Source organism: Pelobates fuscus, chromosome 5 (genome assembly GCF_036172605.1).
Source record: "Pelobates fuscus isolate aPelFus1 chromosome 5, aPelFus1.pri, whole genome shotgun sequence".
Classification (NCBI taxonomy): Eukaryota; Metazoa; Chordata; class Amphibia; order Anura; family Pelobatidae; genus Pelobates; species Pelobates fuscus.
The window spans coordinates 150,442,893-150,469,407 of record NC_086321.1 but is presented as its reverse complement, the minus strand read 5'-3'; the positions used below and the strand labels follow the sequence as shown (position 1 = coordinate 150,469,407).

General features: G+C 41.0%; 1 protein-coding gene across 1 annotated transcript; it reads right to left on the bottom strand.

Annotated features, from left to right (window-relative positions):
- Positions 1-2,634: 2,634 nt before the first annotated feature.
- On the bottom strand, positions 2,635-24,712 carry SLC25A1 (solute carrier family 25 member 1). The gene is made up of 9 exons (XM_063454479.1): positions 24,391-24,712; positions 7,253-7,360; positions 6,979-7,078; positions 6,609-6,747; positions 4,404-4,488; positions 3,779-3,883; positions 3,319-3,434; positions 2,990-3,063; positions 2,635-2,784 (listed from the first exon to the last, which is right to left on the bottom strand). The coding sequence occupies exons 1-9, from the start codon at positions 24,527-24,529 to the stop codon at positions 2,670-2,672; spliced, it is 981 nt and encodes a 326-aa protein (XP_063310549.1). The 5' UTR covers positions 24,530-24,712; the 3' UTR covers positions 2,635-2,669.
- Between the last annotated feature and the right edge of the window lie 1,803 nt (positions 24,713-26,515).

The window sequence follows — 26,515 nt, the reverse complement described above, 5'->3', positions numbered from 1 at the left end:
ATTGTTTAGCTTTTGCATTTTGTTTGTTAGTAACATTTCTAATCACAATTATGCTGCTTTAAAAGAAAAATTAAAAATAAAATATTGGAATATATAAAATTTATAGACAGGCGTAAGAACAAAGGTAGTAGTCAAAGCTTTGTTGCTCATTCTAACTTGTTTTATTGTCTCCAGGAGTTCACTCTTCCACATTATCTTAAAACATATATGTGTGTTATGTATGTATGTATGTATGTATACAGAAGCTGTGATAGTTTTACAGTAAACATTAAACATTCAAGTATCAGACTTAAAGATATGTGTTTGATGGAAAAGCATATTTATTCTGGATTTGTTTCCCCTATTAGGTAGCAACTTAAATTATGTGATGCATGTACTTTGGATTTACACTTACACTTTTTATATTTTCTATTTTTTCCCAAGGATATAAAGGAAGGCAATAGGGATTGCATATTCTTGCACATACAGACAAAATGTTTATACTCTGCTGGCATTTTAGCAATATACCTAGAATATGAGCAGATATCCTGCAAATGTTGGTTACATTAGATTGTCATCACTATCTAGGTCCTAGGACAAATTAATACAAGGAAACAAACACCTATAAATGTACATTTTTATTTTGTATCCCCTAACATCAGTTTACAAACAGACAAAAAATGTGGTTTTGTCTTCATTTCAGTGTTCCAAATAAATGTCACAATTCATTTATTCTTTTTATAAATGCGAAAGGAGGTTGAATTAAATCACATGGAAAAATAGCACCTAAGGCAGTGGGGGAGGAGGAAGAGGCAATGCTCTTGAGTGGCCTGAGAGTTGGACAGCTTTGCACCAGGGGTCATTGGAACCAAACATATCAAAGTATGAGAGTTGTAGCATAAGCATTACAACAATTACCACATTCTCAGTATATAATGTTCATACCACACAGATACATCCACTGTACACAAACACTGTATAGACGCAAAGTATTATATGTACAAAATAGATCTCGTACAAATTCATGCACCACACATAGGTCAAAAAGAAAATTATTTTTAAACATTAGTACAAGGGGTGAGTGGCTAAAAAAAACTCAGTGAGATTTTATAAATCTGCAAATGTATGAGCCTTTTAATCAGATATTCATGGACATTTTCCAAAATTACTACCCCAGTCTTACCAAGCAGTATGAACATCATGGAAGGTAAGGAATGTTGTCTGGCTACCATGTTAAGATTAAGGTTTGTAGAGTTCAGTAATCAATTATTTAAAACTGCTAAAATCTTGGGGAGGTGGGGGGGAGGAACTGGATACCTTAAAATAGTGATCATAAAAATAATATAACTATCCTAAGTAATGCAAGCCAATCATCTCCTACCTCATATTTTTGGTCTGACAATATGCTTGTTGAAATCTAACCAGGTGAGTGTCATCTGATAACTAGGGCTGACCTGCCATAGGCATTCTGTAGTTACTCATACATAAAACCTGATGGTATGATCAGTTTCTCTCATGTTGTGGTTATGTATGCATCCTAGCATCCTACTGCTTTACATCAAAATGGCTTAAATGATCTCTATACAGAACTTCTAAGAATAAAGGGGATAGTATATCACCAGAGAGTTTCAGGTTTAACTTTTTTCTTATTAAGTAAAAGTATAAGCTGGCAATAATTATTTTACAAAAGAGGCTACGTAAAAAACCTAAAGCAACATTGAATAATGCAGCAAATTCACAGCAAGAGGCTTCTTATTTTAGATCCTCTGGATGTGAAGGGATGCATGTCACATTAATAAGGCACGTTCCATCTCTACACAAATTGATCCTCGCAGCTACAGTCTGTCCTGAAATATGGGGAGGTTGCTCTGTTTTTTTTTGGCTTCTGGCTGATATTTTGGCACTAGAGTAGTTCCAACAGGCAGCTCCCCAGAAATGAATTTGGCACAAGTAAAGGAAAAACAATGTTCAAAACACAATTCATGGCAAAAAGATCCACACGGTGTGAGTGCCACAGCTTCAACCTACTTTAAGTGTCTCCTGCAAGAAAAAAGGGCGTTGGCTGTGTCACAAACAAGAGCCGTCATCCCTCCCTTAAAAGGCTTAAATTTTAATCACACTCACTAACTCCTTATAAAAGTTAAACTTCTAAACATAAAAAACTTTGTAAACTCCTTAACTTCCACTGAGGGCATCTTATCTGCTGGAGGCTATTTGACTCATTCTGGAGGGGGTATAAACCATCCCACCACTTCCTAACACATTTGTGTTTAAGTCTCAAATGTGCACAGATATTTAATTTCAGATATAGAAAAGAAATCCTGCATCACGCAGCATATAACCTCCACATGGTTCAAGAAAAAAAAAAAAAATGTTAAGAAAAAAACGTAGGATACTTGTAAAAATAACATACTTTAGGGGTATGAATTAAAAATAATTTGGCTAAAATCCCCTAAAGAATTCTAAAAATGTATCATATTAAATTTTGTGTCCAAGACCATTTGTAAAACTATGACACAGTTGTTTCAAGCGGAGAAGGGGAGGAGTTAAAAAGAGAAATGGGAAGACATTATCCCACAGAATGAAGGACATTGTGTACATAATAGCATAATTCAGTAAAGCTTGGAATAATGTTTGGCAATAAAAAGATGACACTCTTTTTCTGTTATGGACAATTCCACAGGAATGTCTTAGTCCGTCTTCCAGACCTTGTTCAAAATCTTCACCACCTCATCATAAATAATAAAGACAATGGCCACATCAAGACATACACGTCCAAGACGGGGCACTGTCCCCTTGTAAAACCTGCAGAAAGACAAGTTAGAGAGAAACTAGATTTAAGACCAAGAAACCAACAGCAACAGATACAAATGGTTTAATTGGGGTATATAGTAAGCAATAAGGAAGAGGTGATCAGTAGGCACATGAAGGGCCAGTTGAGGAGGCAGAAAAGATGGCAGTTATAGAGTTTTTATAGTAAGTAAAGTAACAGAAGACAAAACAGACTTACGCTTTGGGTCCCTCGTATTTGAGTATCTTGTAAGCACAATCCACGGTGCTTTTATACTTATGAGCCTCTAGTCCCTGCAGAAGAGATAATAATGGGAGATTATGATCTAGTTTTCAGGGAGGGGGTGCAGATGGGGAACACTATGGGAGTTATGTAAAAAGAGCCATTTTTCAGCAAAGTATCAAGTCTCTATAACCATGGAAACCAGTATAATGTTCCTCCTGATCCACAATTATAACTTTGCCCCAAATGTGCTCTCTCTATATATAACCTCCTATCATTCTTTGCAAAATAATAATGTTTTCACTCTGTTGAGAGTCAATTCCCACCTGCATTCTGGTCTTCACTACATCCAATGGTGTATTGCCAAACACACTGGCTGCACCAGCAATAGCTCCAAAAGCCCCAGTCACTAATGGATTCATAGGTTTGTTGGGGTTGTCACCTGAAGGGAAAAAAAAATACAATACAAAATGAATCAATTAAGAGAAAATAGGTTTGAAATATATGGTTATTGAGAGAGAATAAAAGTGCAACATTGATCTCTAGTGAAAAGAAAATAGATCAAAACATTGGTTTGGGAAGGGAGACAGAACAGGACCGACAGAATGAAACAACATTGAAGATTAAAGCAGAATAAGAGAATGAATGGAGCTTGTCAACAAGTTTAGACACAGAGGTAAACTACATATGAGCTGAGAGAATAGAATGAAAATGTCCAATAAAAGATTAGTCAGCAGACATACTAGAGACAATGTAAGCAGAGGGCCTCCTATCAGCGAGATTTACCTCTGTACCAGTTCCTCATTGATGTCATGACATAGAAGCGTATAGCCTGGTTGGAACCTTGTTTAAGGACAGTGGCTGTAAGACCTTGATAAGTTCCCTTTATACCTAATTAATACACAAAAACATAATATGTTCCACCAATATACCATGAGGGAAATAAGAAAGTGTGCAGGTTGTGTGGTATATATAAAGGAGACATTCTGAATCAATATGTTACTAGCAGCTACCAAATGGTTCTAAACCTCAATTATTTTAGTAAACCATATTCTCCATCACTAACATTTGGAAATTGAGACAAAAATAAACATTATGCCAAACAAAGCATTTTGAAAGAACACCTGGGCAATTTCTGAAAATCGAAACACCGATCGGTCATTCACGGTGACTGAATAAAGTCACACAATTTACAGGTACTGAAATTGTATGTAAATAAGTACTGGGACAAGTGATGTTCTAAAATGTACACTCAACATACTATTTGCATCATCCTCAAATTTGCAGTAAGCGCAGCAAATGGAGACATCTTTATTACTAGACTTTTGGGAATTTGACACGTAGGTTTTGGATACATAAAGTTATCTAAGTGAAGGGGGGGGGGCGACAAAAGGGAATAAGAAAAGAGTACCTTGCTGTCTAATAATTTCCCGTACTCCATGGAAAAAACCTCGGTATTTAGGGTTAGGTGAGCACTGATCATGTATAAACTTCACCTAGAATAAGGGAAAATAAATCATATAGTTATGTTAGCATTCAGCATCACACAGAAATAACATGTACAAATTTAACATTACATCACATAGTAACAAAGTTAGCCACCAATAATTTAACACTAGGTTGTGGTAATTCACAGAATTGTTATTGTAGTATACATACACATAAATCATCATCTTAGTATTGTAGAATGCACTATTTAAAATCGTATAGTATGAGTAAGCAGCATACTATATTAGGGTTGATGTAAAAAGGTGCAGTTCTTAAAGGTGAGCTCTAGATGGTGCTAAAGTATGTATTTTCTGCTAATGCTTCTACATTAAAGAAAATACTGTACAGAATAACTTAAAAACATAAGAAACATATTTTTCGTAGGAGATGTATTGCCACTGATTTTCTTTGAACATTCGCAAACCATTGAATTAGATTGTTAGTGTTGATCAGGACGGAGGAAGCATTTTTCCATTGCATTTTGTGAGTTGGATGCTACTTTAATAGACAGAAAGATATGCAAAGCAGAAAGAAAACCGCATGCCATCTGACTGTGAATGTAATCTGCAATCTCTCTCTCAACCAAGATTATTAACATCAATGAACATGTGTTTTAGTATTTATAAAATACACCCTACCCTCCATTTATATATAAAGGACGTAAGAGATTCCAGAGAGTGCACATTTGCTGGGATTGCTCAGGAAGCTGCAGTAAATTTTTACTTTGAGCTGCTAACCATCTTTAAGACCTACACAAATAGGCTGGGTTACAAATAACATTTTACTGCCAAAATATTGGCAGAGCCAGGTATGAAAACTCCACCTCTGGAGGAGCAATATAACACCACAAATCAAGCCTTGCTATTGTTCTATATATGTTATTGCAAATTCATGTTATCTCACTATTCCATAAATTACCAAGTCTTATAGCTAGTTAGGATATCCCGTGTTAGGTGTGTATACACTGCTCAAAACGGTATATTGCTCTCTACGTGCGCAAAGTGCTCCGTGAACTATGTTTCTATATGCATGGATACTCTGCTTTGTGAGTTATGTTGCTCTACATATAGACATATTGTTGTATAGGCTATATTGCTGTATGTATTATACACTGCTCTATAAATTATATTGCTGTATGTATAATACACTCCTCTATAAATTATATTGCTGTATGTATTATACACTGCTCTATAAATTATATTGCTGTATGTATAATACACTCCTCTATAAATTATATTGCTGTATATATAATACACTCCTCTATAAATTATATTGCTGTATGTATTATACACTCCTCTATAAATTATATTGCTGTATGTATAATACACTCCTCTATAAATTATATTGCTGTATGTATTATACACTCCTCTATAAATTATATTGCTGTATGTATAATACACTCCTCTATAAATTATATTGCTGTATGTATAATACACTCCTCTATAAATTATATTGCTGTATGTATAATACACTCCTCTATAAATTATATTGCTGTATGTATTATACACTGCTCTATAAATTATATTGCTGTATGTATAATACACTCCTCTATAAATTATATTGCAGTATGTATGTATTATACACTGCTCTATAAATTATATTGCTGTACGTATGGATACACTGCTCTATAAATTATATTGCTGTATGTATAGATACACTGCTCTATAAATTATATTGATGTATGATACACTGCTCTATAAATTATATTGATGTATGTATGGATACACAGCTCTGTGGGTTATATTGATGTATGTATGGATACACAGCTCTGTGGGTTATATTGATGTATGAATGGATTCACAGCTCTGTGGGTTATATTGATGATTATATGGATACACAGCTCTGTGGGTTATATTGTTCTATGCACAGATGCACTGCTCTGTATGTTATATTGCTCTGTAGTTTATGTGTATGGTTATATCAATTTCTGTAAATTAGATTGTTCTCTTGTAGTAAATATGTTCAAACACTTTTAAATTTGGCACTTAACCTTAAATGTTTAACACAAAGGATTTTTTGTAATGCTTGTTTATAATATATACAGGTTTCCATTTCATTAACTAGTGATGGTCACAAATCAGCCTGTGGAATGACAAACACATGGAGAGGGCACAACAGGGGCTCCCACCTTAACCGTCTCCATGGGACAGACCACAACAACAGCCTCGGCCACACCAGCACCAAGACCGCACAGCAAACTACGTTTATTGTCCAGCTTCCCATCAGCATCCCGCATGTGATTACTGAGAAACTCAAACATCCCAAACCTGGAGGGAGAGAGATGGTGGTGAGGGGGGCACAGGGAGAGTGTGGAGATTTGAGGTGACAATAGAAGCTGTCGTTGGACAAAGTTTGAAACACACAGTGAAAACATGCAAATGCAAGGACAGAAGTGCATTTAAAAAAAAAAAAAACAGCACATTGTCACTATATGGAGCTAACCGATCCTTAACAACCACAAACCAGCAGAGAATTCCACCACCTATTCATCAAGTTACCTGACTGCTGCCTTAGGAATGGAACCATACAGCAGTGAACTGAGCCCCCGGTACAGCCCTTTGACACCATGTCCATCTACAGTTTGCTTCACACAGTCAGCTTTAACAAAGGAAGAAAGAGAGAAAATATGCAGAGCCGTTTGAGAGAGCATCACATATACAAATCAATTTCACTGTTAAAAATTTTTTTTGATACACTCCTCTACATATAATAATGCAACTTAAACTGTGTGCTCCCCCTATAATCCACTGCTTCCATCATAAAATGACTTACCTATGCCCCGGTACCTTGGTGGATTTGCCTTCTCATCAAGCTGTAGCTGTGTCTTAACATATTCAGTGGGGAATGTGATGCAGATTTCTATACCTCCAGCGATCCCACCTGTGGGGAAACAGATAAAGAGTATTCTAGATCACTCATATATTCTGTAGAATGGGTTTAATAAATGCATATCACTGCAGTTCATGGTTGGAATGTAAGGGTCTTATGAGAAATGCGTGTATTTTCAGAGTCTTGCCGTTAACTGGAAAATTCTTGTGAGGAATTTGCAATTATTAGAGTTAACAGGTGGAATTTTTAAAGTGACTAGGCAAATCCCAAGGCTGTTATTGGGCAGATTATCAGGGTAAACAAGTAAAATGTAAAGGTGAATGGGCAAATTAAGGTAAATATGAATATTAAGGCAGATGAAAACACTGTGTGTTTCTAAGGTTCTTAAGAGTAAATGGGCTGCTTCATAGAGTAGATTGCCAGAAGATAGGGAGAAAGGGTATATTTTTAGTAACTTGGGGTGAATAGCCTACTTATCAAAAGATTTGGGATGAGATGACAGAAATGTGAGGCCTCTGGGTGAAAGACCACAATTGTAGGTAATTACAAGGAGAATCCTACTATTGACTTTTTTGTTGTTACAGCTACTGTGGTTTGGCGTTTTCTAACACAGTTACTCCTTGTAGAGCAAGTCCAACCATACAAACAAACCACGTTTTTCCTTAGGCTTCAATCTGAACATTGTTGTTTTTCAAGCCCTGCTATACCTAATCCAAATATTTTTATTGAAGCAGGAACAATGTACAGTGACACTCCAGACCCCTAAAACAATTCAGTTTTCTAAAGTGCTTTATGTGTGTCCTCTTTTTTTCCCCCCATTACATACAAAGCGCATATTTCAATAGAAATTGGCACTTTTATAAATTAACCTGGTTACACCCCCTGGCTTTCAATCAGACAACAGGTTCTGTTACTTCCAGGCTTGGTTAACTTAAGAGGCAGCAATTGCTCAGAACACCTGTCTTGCAAAGATGTCTAATTGAGCTGTATTGGGCAGTCACATAAAGTCTTGGCTGGGGATGAAATGGAGGGCTTGCAAAGGCTACAGGCAAGAGAACAGCAGGTTTTGCAGGCTTTTAGATATACCCTGATAAACAATATACAGAATTATATGTATGCATGTTTTCATTGGGGTATATCTACTAAACAGCTTTATTTTTAGTGCAGTGACCCTTAACGCTGGCCCATAGTTCAGCTATGTACCTGCTGTGTGCTACATGTCCCAAAACAATCTGTCATAAACTGTGGTTTACCTGGGGAAAGGCAAACCACTTATGAAACATATACACAGGATTCTATGCAGTTTAGAACCCAAACCTCATGTATTGCTTAGATTGAAGTGCACTATCACACAGCTGGTGACTCATTCATTTCTAAATACTCTTAATATGTAGCAGTGGAATAACCAGTGTCACAAAGTGCACATCTAGCCACTTTACTTGATACAGTGTATTGAGCATGAGTCAGCATTGTTTCTGAAGGCGATAGCTGATTGGCCAGGCTGGACAACACCCCTCTCCTTAGCAGACAGCTCAGTATATGCTGCAATAGCAGAACAGGCTGCATTCTTTCTAGATGCAAAACTCAGAGAGCAAATCTGCATCATTGTTCAATGATCTCAGTGTAGACGATCCAGGCAGACCTGTTTAGTTAGTAATAGTTATCAGCAGTGAAGGGCAGGGTGCATAGTCCAGGAATTGAGCAGTGCGCTACAAGGAACTTGTTCTATTTCAGACACCACTCCCAAAAATTGAAGCACTTTACTGTATTGTAGGTGTTGCAGCAAAATGCAAATTTTTATACTTCATGACAAAGGGTTTGATGTTGCTGGTATATCATCTGTTACGAAAGGGTTGAAATACTGCCATATCACGGTGCACGCTGTGCGAAAGTGATACATATTCTAGAATATGAACCTACAAGGACGGTTCTTTAGTGGCATTTCAGTTATACACTCTCCCTGTGTTCCCCCTCCCCCCAAAAAAGGTTAAAAATTGTCTTAACTGTTTAACATTTTTATCCTTTGTTAAAACTACACTCAAGGATATCAAACAATTGCAAGCATAACCCAGGTTTAAGACTCCCCCTCAAAAAATATATATATTTTGTGTTAAATGTGTGTGACAATTATTGGCACTTTTTAGTCAATATTTACTTTGCTACAGCTCTTGGTCTTCTCCTATAATGCCTGATGAAGTTTGAGAGTACATGGCAAGGGATCTCAGACCATTCCTCTATACAGTATCTCTCCAGATCCTTCAAATTTCAAAGTAGAAGCTGGTGGACTCATCCCACAGGTTTTCTAAGGGGTTCAAGTCAGGGGACAAAGATGACCATGGCAGGACCTTCAGTTTTGTGGTTATTAAATCATTTTTGTGTTCCTTTTTATGTACATTCTGGGTCATTGACTTTCTGGAAGATCCAACCATGGCCAATTTTAAGCTTTCTGGCCTAGGCACTCAGGTGCTCATTTGAAGGGTTACTATAACTGTTTTGAGAGGAGGAACCTTTCCGGTGTTACATGCCATACTGGGTACTATAAGGAAGGTCCCTTTCTCAATTTGCAGTAAAAGATAAAGAAGAGGTTTTACGGGGGGCGGGGCCGGGCCGCCAAGCCGAGCGGTCGCATGAGAGACCAGCTCCCGCACAACATTACATTAATAGACCCGTTAATCGCCGGTTATGGAAGGAAATCGATGCTCAGCATCCACGTACCTCAATGCACGCGGGCTACCGGAGCCGAGGAGAGGCTTGCCATTGGGGTTCTAGTCCCTCGGAGGAGAGGTCCCCGATGCACCAGTTGGGGGCCTGCCTGGCGGTGAGTGGAGTGGACGGCCGCCACTCCACTATCCTGCCCAACGGAACCCGACAGCCAAACGGAACACTGGCGGATCTGGTCCCGACCCCCCCCCCCCCTCTGGACCGGGGGGGTCATCCCGGTCTCAACTGGAGGATACAATGCAGTCCTCAACAAAGCCTGCAGGGCAAACTCCAAAGGCCCCAATCCAAAATGGCCGCCGCACTGACTAGCAGATACGCGGCACCCAGAGAAACCCCCTAGCTACCAACAAGGGGACTGAGTGAACCCCTGGCCCCAGCAACACCTGTAACCAGCTACCAGAGCCTACCTACCCGAGACACCTGCCTCACAACCGGGTCCCGGACAAACAAAGGCCCACAAGATGGCGGACCTGCGTCCAGAAGCACCACGACGCGACCGGACACAGAGATATTTCACGTCTGGCTGACAGGTACATTCCGACATGATACACACCCACTGCCAAGCGAACACCGACCACCACATAGACAAGGCATTGGATGAATGGGCAAGAAGCTCCGGACTGTCTCATGGCACGGGCACTGATGGCACTGCAGCCCTGGTATATCCTAGCGGACACCCGACGAGTTCAGGCTCTCCTGTGAGCCTTTGGGACTGACATATGGACACAATCCTGTCTGATAATCTGAGCAACAACATGCAGAGTTTCTCGGGTCTGTGTCCTGCCCAAAGGTGCAGCCCACCCCTGAGAGACCCACTTCGGATGGCAGGACTGTCACTCTGCACTGCCCACTCAAACCCCTTGTAAAACAAAGTGGTTAAAAATATCACAAGATTCTTTGTTTATGTTTACGTTATCGACATCACTATATATCAAAATAAACAGCGGAATCTAATGCATACTTAGTATACCCACTTGTTAGAATGACTACTCGCCCTAGCCGGGTTAGCATTATAAGACAGAGAAGCAATGTTTTCAATTAACCTATATAAATAATCTTCTGTCCTTTCATGTTATTCTGTCTTACCTACAAATGCCAATAATTATGCATATAGTGTTCAAATAGTATTTGCAGATTCAAAGAACAAGGTGGCTACTTCTGAATTCACTACAAATAGGCACACTGCTTAACTTAAGCTACTACCTAACCTAATTACGCTAGCATGTTTAACTATCTAGCGCTCTGTACCCGCACTACATGCATTGTAGACTAGAGCAGCTTAAGGATACTCGTGTAGCTGCTTAAGGCAGATATAGAACGCTCTATGTCAATGAGACACTGTTTGAGCTACGCAGCTAACTGTTAAGCATCACTTACCCATTTTATTTCACTTAACGTCACTTACTAGAGCTTGCATCACTATGTTTATTATTCAAGTGTTATACTATTATCTCTAATGAAGCCTGTTTCTTTAACTTAAAAAAGTGCAATTGTCTCTCATGCCATGACACTGTATACAAATGTTTGACCACATTAAGCTTGTAGATGCTGTTGTGGCGCTACCAGCCTGTATGTTACTTCTTTGTTGCACACTAAAATAAAGAATTAAAAAAAAAAAAAAAAAGAAGAGGTTTTACTTACCTTGAATCCAGCACCTGACAAAGCTCAGACACTGCACTTCAGCACCCCTCTCTGACGTCACTGAGACTGTGCACAGTCCAATCACTGGACCATTTCACTGGCTCAGAGTACATGGACTCCAGGGAGGGAGGGATTTTTAGGGTGCAAATAGCCCCAGCATTCAATTAGAAAGAAATCTGTATGTGTAGTGTTTCAAGCAAAAATCAATGAAGTGGTCATGGTGTTTGTAGTAACCCTTTGATCACGACGTTATGTATCCTAACAAGGTCCTCTGGTAGGAAAACAGCTCAAAAACATTAAATAGCCACCACCATATTTAACTGTGGGCATACTGTACTTTTCAGTATGGCTACTTCTCTATGTGTGCCACACCTACTTCTGGTGTTTATTCCAAAAAGTTCTATTTTGGTTTCATCGAACCATAGAATATGACCCCATTTCTAGTTACAGTAATGTATGGCAAATTGTAGATGCTTGAGGTTTTTTTGGGTGAGAGTAGCGGCTTTTTCTTGAAACTCTTCCAAATAACTTGTGGTGTTGTAGCTGACGTCGATTTGTAGTTTTGGAGACTTTTAACACCAAGACGCAACTAACTTCTGCAATACACCAGCTGTGATCCTTGAAAATGTTCTGGTCAGTTGACTGAAACTTCATAATTATTGCCCTGCTGGTGGAAACGGGCATTTGCAAGTCTTTTGCCATTTTGTGAAGCTCAATAACCTTTTGCCGCACATCACAGCTATATTCCTTGGTCCACTGTGATGAGTGAAGAGGGGAATTTAGCATATAGAGTTATACCCCTGTGAAACAGGAAGCCATAGTTGAACAATCTCCTGTTCCTAGTCACCCAGGTGTACAATTTTATTTTCATTTTTTTTTTTAAATATCAAATGGCAATATACTTTAAATATATTTTTCTTAAATTAATTCACAGGGGGTGCCAATAATTGTTCCATACATATATTTAACACATTAAAAAAAAAAAAGTTTTTAATAAACCTGTGTTGCGTTTGCAATTGATATCCATGAGAGCAGAATATTTTTTTATTTTTTTTTAACAAAATGTTAACTATAAAGACAATTTTTCAAAGCCTTCCTTACTCATATTGCCCAAGAATGACAATATTAGTGGAGGGCAATGTATGACAGTACATACTGTAAAATGTTTAACACCTCTTGCATGTTCACTAATTTTAGTACAGTGTCCTGGACACATGAATTATATGAGAAATGTAACAGCCACTGTGCTTCCTTCCTCCTCTACCGATAGAGAGCTGGAAGCTTCTATTTAGCAGGGGTGTGTGGCACCAGGTCACTCCTGGCAAAGAGGGAAGAATAAACTGACAAAAGTGATTTGTTGTACTTGTTAAATTCTACATGGGGTATCTTGGTCATTCAATTCAATAGCAAGCATAATGCTAAATAAACAAACACATCAGCAACGGTATCAACTTATGTTTTTGTGTGCTTTTTCCTATTTTACGTTTTTTTCTGCCTCATAACTTTGCAACATGACTGAATAAGCAGCATGGAGGCTGCAAGAGTGACTTCCCAGAGAAAGCCCTGCAGAAACATGTGAAGTGGCATGCTCACATATACAGTGCTTCTCCCATTGGTTTTAATGCGGCACAGTCTGGTGGTGTGCGCAGATTAGGCCTTCCCCATAGGAAAGTATTGATTCAATGCTTTCCTAAGGGGGATTTGAAGACACTGAATGTCCTCATGAACAGCGTAAGGACGTCCAGCATAGTTTTACTGAGCTTCTTTAGGTAGCTCCTTTACTGGCTCTCTGGTAGAAAGCCACTGGAGGCAGTCTTAACCCCACAGTATAAACATTGCAGTTTCTTTGAAACTGCACTGTTTTAGATTGCAGGATTAAGAGATGAAGTCGTCTGGGTGTCTATAGCGTCCCTTTAATGATTATACTCCCCTGGCATTGCCAGTTGACTTTATATTTATTATCTTTTCTTCCTTGCACCACATCATAATACCTGGGTGCCTCCATATTTTTTTCCTCTTTCCGTGGCGTCTGCAGTTTTTCCTTCTGTAGGATTCTTTTGACTGATGGATTGTAAATAAACTAGCTTAGCAACTGGAATGGGGCTTAGCTTAGCCTCCGCTAAATATCTTAAATCATGCTTCCTGTGAAAAAAAGTAGTCTGAGTTTCAATGAGGTCTAGAGGGACAAAAAAAATATTAATTTAAAAGCAAAATCTGCAAAAATGACTGCGCCACTTTACTGACTAATGATGTGTGTGCAAATGTTTTATGCAATACCAGAAGCAATGTGCTTATTAGTACAGGACAAATTCCCAACATAGCACTACAATGCCACTCAGAGCTGACAGGTTGCAAAATGTATTTAAAAAAAAATTAAAACAAATGAAAGTTCAACAAGGAAGTGCAAATTTGGGGCAAAAAGATGGGGGCGGGGCCTGACCTGCAAACTGAACGGTCGCATGGCAGAGGAGCTCCCAATGCCAATGCGAATTTTGGGGATATGCTTACTAATCTGACGACTAAAAAGATACCGGGGTATGCTACCCATGCCGGGGGCACCCTGGCGAAACGCCTAATACCGGACTCAAGCATGTCCCACAAACACGAGCCTGAAGAAGCCCATGGCGGCCCAAGGTGGACGGGGCTGGGGGGAGGCGGCCGCTCCCCTCGCCTCCAAACCAGGGGTGCTGTGCCACTGATCGCCCACTCCCCCCCCCACAGGACCGGCGGGGGTGATCCCGGTCCAATTCCTCCAGACGAAATGGCTACGGCAAACGTGGATGGCGGGGCCTAACAAGCAGATCCCAGCCGCACAAGCCCACACAATGGCGGATGCCACATGCGACTGCAAGGGCGACAGAGCGGGGACCGATGTCCTGGAGAGGCTGGACGCAATATTTGATGCCTTTTGGGCAAACCTGGCACACAGAGAGAGGCAAACCAACATACAAGCTAACCCACCCAGAGACAGAACCGCTCCTGCTGGCCCCAGCATCTCCTGCTCGGAGGCAACCACAAGATGGCGCCGAAGACGGAGACTTCATCCGCATGCCCGCAAGCGACAAACTAGCAGAGCTGATAACTCGCAGGGACAAGCAAGCACCAACTCAAAACCTGCCAGGCAACCTTCCAGAGACAAACTCCCATCAAGGCACCAGAATCTGCTAACATCAGGGGGAGTCCCAGAATCCAAGACTGGAGCACAAACTACCCACAACGAAACCACAGGTACCCACAACCACAAACTAACGGGCCCAGCAGCAGACCTAACGCAACTGGACCTTGCCACACCCCAGCAGGACTTTCTTACCTTCCCAACGCTCTTCCCAACGCTGGGCATTGGCTGAGGGGGTACTCACTCCATGGGACAACACGTAGGTCACTGTTCAGAGCCGCAATCCAAACGGACTTAGCCTAGACCCATTTACAGCCTCCTAAGCCGTGACCGACGACCCACACTGAACTCTAATGCCACAGACCAATTCCATACCGACAAGCCTGCCTGACTGGTGAGTCGCTTGATCCCCTTACCCCACTGTTGCCCGCGCCTCATAACGTGCCTCCAGGCAGCCATGCAGGTCCCATCACAACACTTTGTCCTGCTAATCTGGAGTACCAAATACATGGGACACGCAGGGAAGGTATAATCCAGCTAATTTAGAATTCGCTAGCATTGCTGATCATTTTATGCTTAGATTACACACGCTAGATTGTATGTTTATTGTACCTTTCCTGATGCTACATAACTGCACTAAACGTGCTTACACCAACAGTACGCTGAATAACTCAATGTTGAAGCTAATTGAAATATGTTACTGTAGTAATCTTGTTTTACTCTTTCCTAACTAAAAAATGTGCCTGACTATTGATAAACACAACCTGTAACAAGAATGTTTATAATTATACTCTGATGTCGCTGTTGTGGCGCACCAGGGCTTACTGTTCCTTCTGTGCACACCAAAATAAAAGAATAAAAAAAAAAAAAAATTGGGGGCAAAAATAGACAAAATACAAATAATCTCTTGGATTTACTTGGTAAAAAAAAAAAATCAAATCAAAAGTCATGGTTTGAGACTTGTATATGTGTGTATATATATATATATACACACACACACACACACACACACACTTTCCATGTTTTCAAATTAGATTTGGTCGAAATTAAAATTTGTTTTGTTATTACTTCAAAATTAAAAGCAGACAGCGAGGGAATCACTTACCATCTCAAGTTATTGCTCCTTTTGATAATGAACAATAAAGAATCAAGCTTTCATTTCAACCAAATTTACTTTGCAAATGTTGTGCTTTTCTCATAGGAGGTGCCTATTAAATATATAATTGTTTACTGCTGTCCACAGTGCTGTGCTCCAGAGTAACAAGATAAGACTCCAGTAGGACACACAGGCACTGAGAGGCTGCATTTTTCACATACCTGGAGCAGACTGAGTGTCCTGTCATGTGAACAATTACTGTATAGCCACCTACCAAATCTAAAGATCCATTATTTGAGGCAATTGTAGAAAAAGCACAAAGTTTACAAGGGTCACAATGTGTTAATGTAGTGGTCACGGTGCATAAATCATTTCCCTGACAAATGCAAGCATTACCATTTCTGAGAAACTCCAGAGTATACATTTAGCTTCTAATGCAGTTTCCCAATTGGTGTTCCGCGAGAACACAAATTGGGTTCTGCCAAAATTCTGCAAAACAAAATGGCTGCGGGCGGCGAGAGAGCACTCTCCCCGGCTCAGCTCCCTCGGGGGAGCTGAGCCGGAAGATCACTGCTCCCTAGCCACCCGCACTGAGCTGAACGCCAACCGCTCAGCAGCCCCACTGGACCAGAGGAACCGCACGTCCAGCCCAGCAGCCCCACTGTAACATAGAGACTCCATGCCAGCACTTCCAAAGGTGGCTGGGTGGAGTAAAATTTAAAAATAATAATAAATAGTCAATATTTACTTTGCTACAGCTCTTAGTCTTCTCCTATAATGTCTGATGAAGTTGGAGAGTACATGGCAAGGGATCTCGGACCATTCCTCTATACAGTATACTTCCAGATCCTTCAAATTTCAAAGTAGAAGCTGGTGGACTCATCCCACAGATTTTTCTAAGGGGTTCAAGTCAGGGGACAAAGATGACCATGGCAGGACCTTCAGTTTTGTGGTTAGTAAACCATTTTTGTGTTCCCTTTGATGTACATTCTAGGTCATTGTCCTTCTGGAAGATCCAACCATGGCCCATTTTAAGCTTTCTGGCCTAGGCACTCAGGTGCTCATTTGAAGGGTTACTAGAACTGTTTTGAGAGGAGGGACCTCTGTGCATCAGATACATACACCAGTACATACAAACACAGATACACACACACACAAATACACACTGTCAAGGTGTGTGTGTATATGTGTGCTACTATGTGCCTGTGTGTCTGTGTGTGAATCATATTCACACACACAGATACACACACAGATACACACTGTGTGTCAAGGTGTGTGCATCTGTGTGTCAGATTCATACACACTGACACACAGATACACACACTGGCATGTACAAACACAGATGCACACACCTTGATACACATACACATCGGCACATACACACACACACACACACACAGATATACACTGTGTGTCAGTGTGTGTGTGTGTGTGTGTATATATATATCTGTGTGCCACTATGTGCCAGTGTGTGTATCTGTGTGTCAGACACACACACACATTACACAGATACACACAAACACAGATACACACCGGCACATTTATAAAAAAAATAAAAAGGCGCTTTTTTTGTAACGGGGGAGAGTGAGGGGGGTTCCACGATGTTGATACACAATCTAAAAGGGTTCCAGTGGAAAAATTAATTAGGAACCCCTGCTCTGATGTATGGTGTTAGAGTGTCCCTTCAAAGTGTAGCTATCATGGATAGCATGATTTGATTACTTTCAAAAATACAACACTGCATGTGTAGTAGTAAAGAAATTAAATTGTGACCTTTACAACTATGTTGTTGGCATAGTGGTATAAACTGCTACTTCCGCCTCCAAACATGCATACACTAATTCATTGTGGAATGACTCTGCCAGAATATACGGACAAATGCATAAGCATCTGTTCCAGGCAGACATATTTTCAAGATAATTTTGTATTTTGTAATTTACATCCATCATAAATTAAACCACTAAGTATGTATCTACAAACAAAGTGTTGTGTATTTCCTAAAAATGTGGCTTGCACATCATGGTACTATATGATTATACTATCCTATGACAACTTGCTGATGTGTGGCTATATCAATAAAGGGTCAGCTGAGATTCAAGGCTTGTGACGCAACTATTATCAATTGTTTATTAAGCAAAACTAATTAACCATGCAAGGTTGACATGCAAATATGTGAAGAGACAAACCAGAACAAATGCAGCCAAGGACCTTCTTTGTAAAAACTCAGGGATACATTTAGACACACTGGGGGGGAAAGTATAAAGAATCTTTGGCATGAGAAAGATCGGTGTTAAAATAGGTTAGTCTCCCAGTTCTAATACAGATCAGGCATGGCCAGTTTTGTACTTTGTACCCTTCTTAAGTGCTCTGAGGTCCAGAGGCTCAAACATGTACGATACAAAATAAATCAAATACAGAACTTTGTCTCTGAGAAATAAGGAGAAAAGCATGACTGAAGGCTAAAGGCAAACAAGGAAGGAATAGAGAGCGGGGGCTGGGAGAGATGGACAGCAAACAAGAATGAAAGGCACTTAGTGAAGAAAGCAATTACGCTTCATAAGATCGTCAGAATCTTCAGTACAATAAACTACAAACAATACAGACAGATAAGGTACTTAAAGTTTTATCTATCAATGTTAGCTATTTTGTGGAAAAAAATAAAACAGCTTTAACTATGTTAAGTAATTTTCAAAGCATACACAGGTCCAATGTCAAACGCCTGTAACATTTTTAACCACTTTGTTCAATGGATCAAGTTTCTCGAGTTGCAGAGTTTGCAAAATCTCCACTGCTTGATCACTAAATGTGAGTTAAGTATTTCTATGTACCTTAAAACTAAATAAATATGCATTATTAGTATGATCTATGGAGCTTATAGATATACTGACTTGTTTCAAATATTATTTGAGTCAACTGCTCTTTGCATAGTCTTACCCTACTTGGTTTATTTTAATTTACTAAAAATGCTATTCAACTTTAGTTACAATTTTCTGGCAGCTTCACTTCTTACCAAGAGTTTAAATCAAAATGTGAATACACAGAACTATGAATACATATATCTTCCCAAAATCAACAATTTTCCTTAATACTTAAACAGTCCAGCCCCCATTAACAACTACATCTCTATTAAGGATTTGTTGTCCTGGTGCCTGTCTGCTCTGCCCCTTTGCAGTGCCCATTCTATGGCCGTTGTATGACGCTCTCAGCCTATCATTGGACACCCATCGCGGCAAATACTTTAGAGATATGTATGTATTGAGAGGAGGTTATTATGGGGACTGTCCGGACTGAAGTGTTCCTTTAACGTTTTTGTACAGGTGGTGACAGGAAGATAACAGAGTCAGAGGTCAGTACCTCAATACCAATAAGATTGCCAAATGCCAGCTTGGATCACATTACACCATGACAATTAAAAAGTATTGATATATCTTATAAAATAAATACATTATACATAGTGATTTATATGAAAGTATATAATGCTTATATGCAGTGACTGTAGACCAATAAATAAAAATAACATAGCATATTTGTTACAGCACTGAAAAACATGACGTGATCACATGCCAAAATGATGCTGTGCATTACATTGTCTCAACCTTTGGGTGTACTTCTGACAGGGCTAGAGAAAATGTCAGACGTGAATGCTATGCCTTAAGAAATGTTGATATTAGCGGCACAAGTTTGAAGTCTAAAATCTGTATCAATAGCCAAATACAGTGTGAAAATTAAATCAAGATCTTAATAGGCAGAAAGCTGTTTAGGAACTGCAAACCTCACAATGCTACCATATCATTCTAAAAGTGTCTGCAGCTGGCTAAAAACACGTGTTGTTTTCATTTCAACCACAGGAGAGCTACAAGTTGATGCCCCTGATCTGTAGAATATGTTATTTATTTTGATGGTTTTATACATTGCCTTTATCAACACTTGCATCCCACCTGGACAGTTTTCTCTACATTTTCTGTTTTGCAAATTATGCTGATGCGTGGATGCAAGGAATCTCCTGGAAAGAGGATTCAATTATATATCTTCAAATGGGCATGACATCTCACACATACTGCAGGTGCATTTTTATTCTTTTGCTATTAAATCAAAAGTAAAGCAAAAGTGTAATGTCAGTATAAAGGAACACAGACTACAGTATTGTTTATAGTGACAGGAGAGCCTTGGTGCAGGCCCTGTGTTAAAGGGACACTGTAGGCAGTGGCACCCAGACCACTTCTGCCCATTGGAGTGGTCTGGGTGCCAAATCCCACTACCCTTAACCCTGCAAGTGTAATTAATGCAGTTTTTTTTAAACTGCAATAATTACCTTGCAGGGTTAAGTCCTCCCCTAGTGGCTGTCTATTAGACAGCTACTAGAGGGAACTTCCTGCTCTATAGCACAGGTTTTCTGTGCTAGAGCGTCGCTGGACGTCCTCACGCTGTGTGAGGACCTCCAGCGTTGCTCAATTCCCCATAGGAAAGCATTGAAAATTGCTTTCAATGCTTTCCTATGGGGTGCGCTAATGTGCATGCGCGGCATTGCCGCGCATGCGCATTAGGTCTCCTCGGCCGGTGGGCGGGATCAGTCCCACCCACCGGCCGACGTAGGCAGAAGGTGGAGCGGCGGGGGAGGAGCAGGCAGCGACGTGGGACATGTCGCTGCCTCAGGTAAGTCACTGAAGGGGTTTTCACCCCTTCAGCAACTGGGGATTGGGGGGTGGGAGGGAGAGGAATCCTGCAGTGCCAGGAAAACGGATCAATTTCCTGGCACTGGAGATTCCCTTTAATTGGCAAAGCATTTTTCAAACTTACCTGGGACCCCATGGCAGCAATGCCACATCCATTATTCTCCTGCAGAAGAAGTCAGATTGCTCTAACAAGCTATGCACAGCTGATACAGGACCGTGCTACTCAGATGACACTCTCAGCTAATAAGTGCATCCCTGCATTGCTTTCCTTAGCTCAATAGAGGTAAATGAATTCTCCGACACGAGAATCCCAGAAGCAGGGTATGTGACCAAGAGCACTTGGGATGTTCCGTGTAAGTTGCTAAACTTCTCTAAAAAAAAAAAAAAAAATGTTTAACCCCTTAAGGACACATGACATGTGTGACATGTCATGATTCCCTTTCATTCCAGATGTTTGGTCCTTAAGGGGTTAAATAACACTAGTGCCAAGGAACTTCAGGTACCAAAACTACAGCAGACTATACTGTTTATGGTGCATGGACTGTTACTGCAATCAAAAGAAAATTGTATTCTTTTTAAACCAATCATTGACCCTTAATTATTGCAATTCTACTATCAACCTAGTCTGATTTAATATTATCTAATTTAGGGCTTGACAAAATCTGTTTGAAATCTAGCAGCCAGCTAAAAAATTTAGTAGCCAGGTTTTGTTTTTTTAAACTAACGAAGTTCAATTTTCCAACGCGAAAAATGCAATTCTTAAAGAGACACTATAGTCACCAGAACCACTACAGCTTAATGTGTCTATAGCCTTTCCCTGCAGGCTTTGCAATGTAAACACTGCCTTTTCATTAAAAAAAGGCAGTGTTTACATTGCTGCGTAGTAACACCTCTAGTGACCGTCACTCAGACGGCCACTAGAGAGAGTCCTGGGTCAGTACTACACAAAGTGAACCCCCAGGTTCAGCGTCTCCACGCTCTGCATGGAGGCGCTAAATGTTCCCCATAGAGATGCATTGATTCAATGCATCTCTATGAGGAGATGCTGATTGGCACAATCCTATGGAAAAGCATTGACTTAGTGTAGATCATAAAGAATGATGATCTCAGCCATGGAGACTGGACCAGCCGCGGTGAAACTAGCACAGTGTGGGGAAAAAATGTGAGTAAAAACCACCTCTCATGTAATCGGAGGGGGGTAGGTACCTAAACAGACAGACTCAATGGCAGAGACACACACACACACACACACACACGCACAATTTACATTTTTTTTTTTAGTTTGAGTCCACCCATCCTCCTTTGGGTGAACTGGACCGGACACTTCACCTGGGGTCCAGTGGGGCTGCTTTCTAAACTTCCTGTAGTTCCTCTCTGCTCCCCTGAGAGGAACTGCAGGAAAATTACTGCTCCCTTCGCTCGCCATCTACAATGCTCACGCAGGCTTCCTGTTGCCATGCTCCCGTAGGAGGTCGACCGACTCCCATGGTACCGTGGGCGAGCGGCCGGCCGGCTTTAATACTCCCGCGGCAGTCACCTTACCTAAAAGGCTTACATGGCGACCTGACGCCTGAGATTTGTTGAGCCTTGGTCTAATTGCGTCATTAAATAACTGCATTATTGCTACTATAAGTAAAGTGCACTGAGGAAGTAGGTGTTTAAAAGGAACACTAAAGTGTTAGGAATACAAACCTGTATTCTCAACATTTTAGTGTACCTGTCCTTATTTATAGGTTAGATAGAGCTTACACCAACACTGTCACCCCATATTAAAAATAAGTATTTGATAATTATAGAATCTTAATGAAATACTCATTATGACTGTGTTGGGATTTTCTTGAAAATTCCAACCAAGTCAAGAGACATACAGAGACAAAGTAGGGCTTATGAGTCAAGTCCTGTAGCGGTCATCAGTGATGGCTGCAGGGAATTGGATGTGTCCATGAAGGATCCTGTAGTCTTGCGGGATCCACCGTAGATCTCACTGCTGTACTCTCGCACATGATGTCGCCTGTCAAGAGGAGCAGCGCAACTAAGATGGTTGGCACACGCAAAGCACAGGTTTGGGTAAGTAATCTCTTCCTTACCTGCCCCCCAGACCACCAGTGGTGATGTCACCGTCCGTAACAGATGGTAATGTTTTACCTTAAATGGTTAAAATAAGAACACTGCACCCAGGCCACAGATGAGTGGTCCATTATGTTTATCATTTTCCAAAGATATTTACATGCTAAGTTTTAACACTACACATATATTTGTTCATTTAGAATATTAAGTCAACAGATTTAGGCATTTCTGAAGAACATGTAAATGCCTAAGTATCTTAAGCTCTTAATGATGTTTTGTGTTTTGTATTAAAAACGTAATAAAATTGTTAATTTTAATGTATTTTTAAACAAACGGTTATAATGAAAAATAGATTGCATATAGTTATTATAAACATTGTGTATGCAAGAAAGAATTTTACACAAAATGTTCAAATATCAGATTTGCATAGTAAACTTGCAAAGATTTACTTGAAATAAGAATATTTCATTTTTCTATTAATTAGATTGAATAATATAACAAAAGCTCTATTATCCTGGTGTGTGCAGTGCACTGCAAACACATTAATGTAATGGTATCAGATGTGTCCTACTATTCCATGAATTGCCACATGCCTTTTAACCTTGATAGTATTTTCTGTTTAGCTGATTCCATAGTATAGGGTACAAAGGTGAGCAGAGAGTCAGATCAGCAAAATGAAGTAGGAGTGGGTGAGAGGTGAAACAACAAGCTGAACACTTGTAGGTTTATATGAGCAAGAGGTAAAAGGTTGATTTACTCCAGTAGCAGAACAAGAGCCCTAGAGAAAAAACAAGTTTCTAAAATAAATTTAAAGCCATGCTTACATATATGCCCCCTGCCGCCTTCCGCCAAAAATAACATCGTTCCCATACAAAAAACGGTTTAAACAGGCACAATGTAGCATTACCCAAATTAAAACATAAAACCCAGAAGAATACAGAACAGCCCATACAACTAATAATTAATAGAATAGATGAACAGTACAGTCAGACAGTGTGAAGCCACGTGATGTTATATACAGTAAGTGTCCTCCAAACTGTCAACAACTTGCCAAGTGGACACAACAGGGGCCAACTTCCCCTCACAATGAGTGCTGAGTAAAAGTGCCACAAACACACACCCCACACCACCCAATCAGCTCTCTGACACTTTCTCGAATCATTGGAATCTAATAAACCCCCTAGGCAGTCAGGCAGAGCCGAGACACACAAACAAAAATAAGGGTCTATATCAAGAGGAGAGGCGCAACCAAGATGTGTGTTTAGAATGTAAGAAAGGTTGTCAATGGATCAAGTTAAACTGTGACATTACACTGGAGGGAAGAGGAAAACATTCTGCTAACATACAGTGTGTGTCTATATATATATATATATATATATATATATATATATATATATATATATATACCATGCCAGCTGTGCCCCTGTCCATGTTATCACCCATCCTTCCTGTGCCCCCTGCCCATATTGTTCCCCATGCCAGCTGTGCCCCTGCCCATGTTATTCCCTATGCCAGCTGTGCCCCTGCCCATGTTATTCCCTATGCCAGCTGTGGTCCTGCCCATATTATTACTCGTCAGTTGTGCCCCCTGCCCATGTTATTACCCATGCCAGCTGTGCCTCTTCCCAGGTTATTCCCCCTACCAGCTGTGCCCCCTGCCCATGTTGTCTTCCCTGCCAGCTGATTGCTGGAATTTAGGTAGTTCCTGGTACACGTCACTCAGTGCAGGGATGGAGGGATGGACCCGGTGTAGTGTATGGTCACTTACCTGCCATGATGGCTTTGCCAGGGTGGGTGAGCTTGGCACCACCTGCGGGGGCAGCGGCGGACAGGGAGCGGAGCCCGGGGTGGACAGAGAGTTGGTTGCCGTGCAGTGGAGGGCAGGAGGGGCCCGGCGTGGAGCACATGGCTGCTGCGGCGGTGATGGCGGAGGGGCAGCCGCTGGGATGGTGTGTGCGGTCGGGGGCCTCCTGTGCTCAGTGCTGGCACTCCTCTGACTCCAGCCGCCGCCGTGTCCGGGATCCGGGGAGGGGGAGGCGGTGCCGGGGCTGTCTGTCTGCCACCCTCTCTCCCTCCTCCGGCCGCGCCTCGCACACACAGCCCAGGCTGCACCGCCTGCAGAGGGAGGGGCCGCCCAGACACAAACATGCACCTACAGGGGGCACTACCCAGCCATCACCCTGGGTGCATCCAGGGAACATACACCTTGTTTATTACACACCCACTTTGTATCCTGGGTACAATAGGCATGAGGAAAACAAAGGACCTGAAAACACAAACGGGGTTATTTAATATTCACTAAAGTGGGAATAGTCAGGACTTAAAGGGAATGTCAAATTTTAGTAGATACCCCTTTAGATTAAGAGGCTGTCTCAAAAAATGTGAAAAGGAATAGGAATATGAGGCGAGAGTTAACAAGAAAAACATAAATAATATCATCTAGGCTTCATAAAGTCATATTCCCCAAATTGTATGAATAAATTATTTTTGTGACTTTTACCAATATTGTAAATAACTTTGTGTTGTAACTCATTATGCTTATTCTGAAGTCATAATGTGATGTAATTCCAGTAAAATACAAGTTTAGCAGGCTAAGATTGCCACAAGGCATATGTATGTATATGTGTTTGTAGTATCAGTTGGTTAATTACACGTAGCTAAGATACTGTCATCACTGTACTGACCAGGTGCAGGAATGTAAGAACTGGAATTACGCGTCCCTCTCCTTTGTATCAGATGAGCCACGTGGTTAGACCGGATGGATGAGTTTAGACTCTATTTATTAAATAGGTTAAGGGTATGTGTGGGTGTAGTTAATTGTGGGAGGAGCTACAGTGCTATATAAGGAATGTACTCTATGTATTCAGTACTCAGACTTTGCTGTATTTTGGTGACGCTAGTCCCTCTGAGTCCCGATCGGTGATCCAATAAAGAATCTCTTCCTTCCTGAAGAAACCTGTGTCCATCTCTCTGTGCTTGGCTTCCGTTAGTTTCTCCGGTATCATTTGGTGCATTGGCCGGGAAGCTCATCGTTTAACGGTAGCTGAGAGGCAGAGGCGTGAGACGGTCTATCTTTGCCCACGTTCTCTACGGCTGCACCCCTGAACTTCTGCGTGGACCTCCCTTCGTCTCGGCGCCACTGGTCTGTTGTCCAGGAGATCATCGGCCTCTACGTGAGAAGTGCTGGGGTGTCCCCGTCGATGAGTGTGAACTCAGGTTCAGGAACGAGGAGGTAAGATAACTGCTGTTTTAGACGGCAGGACCCGCTAGGGGTATACCGATTGTGCGGTAGGCCCAAAGGGGTTTTTGAATCTGTGTATCTGCCCCCTCTGTCGGAGGGAAGGAGCGAAGGCGCACCGCTCGATCGAACGCTCTTTAGTCAGACCGTTTGATTTGGTTAGTCAGGCGGGGTCCTGGTGTAAATAGCCCTAGCCGGACACCGGTGTCTTGTCTAGACTAGCGTTCTAGGGTGTATATTACGTTCGCTAGGTCGGAGGGACCGGGAGACTAAGCGGCGCCTGTGTAAATTCGGTTCGCTAGTTCTCATCCTATCTGGGCTAAGTGGGAAGGCGTGTAAATTTGGAACCCACTAGACTTTTGATAGTACGACTAAGAGGCGCCTGTGTAAATTCGGATCTCTAGCTCGTTGTATAGTGCGACTAAGAGGCGCCTGTGTAAATTCGGATCTCTAGCTCGCTATGTATATGTGGTGATTGGGCAGTGTGGCTAACCAAAACGGGTGTATATAGTTTTAGGTAGTCCATTCAAGGTACTGGCCAATAGTTTAGTTGGGAATTGTAAATGTGTTAACGATTGTTTTAGTAAAGTGTATATCTTGTTAGATAGCGCGAGCTCAGCCGTCTAGCGAGAGTGTTAATAGTGTGTTGCTGTAT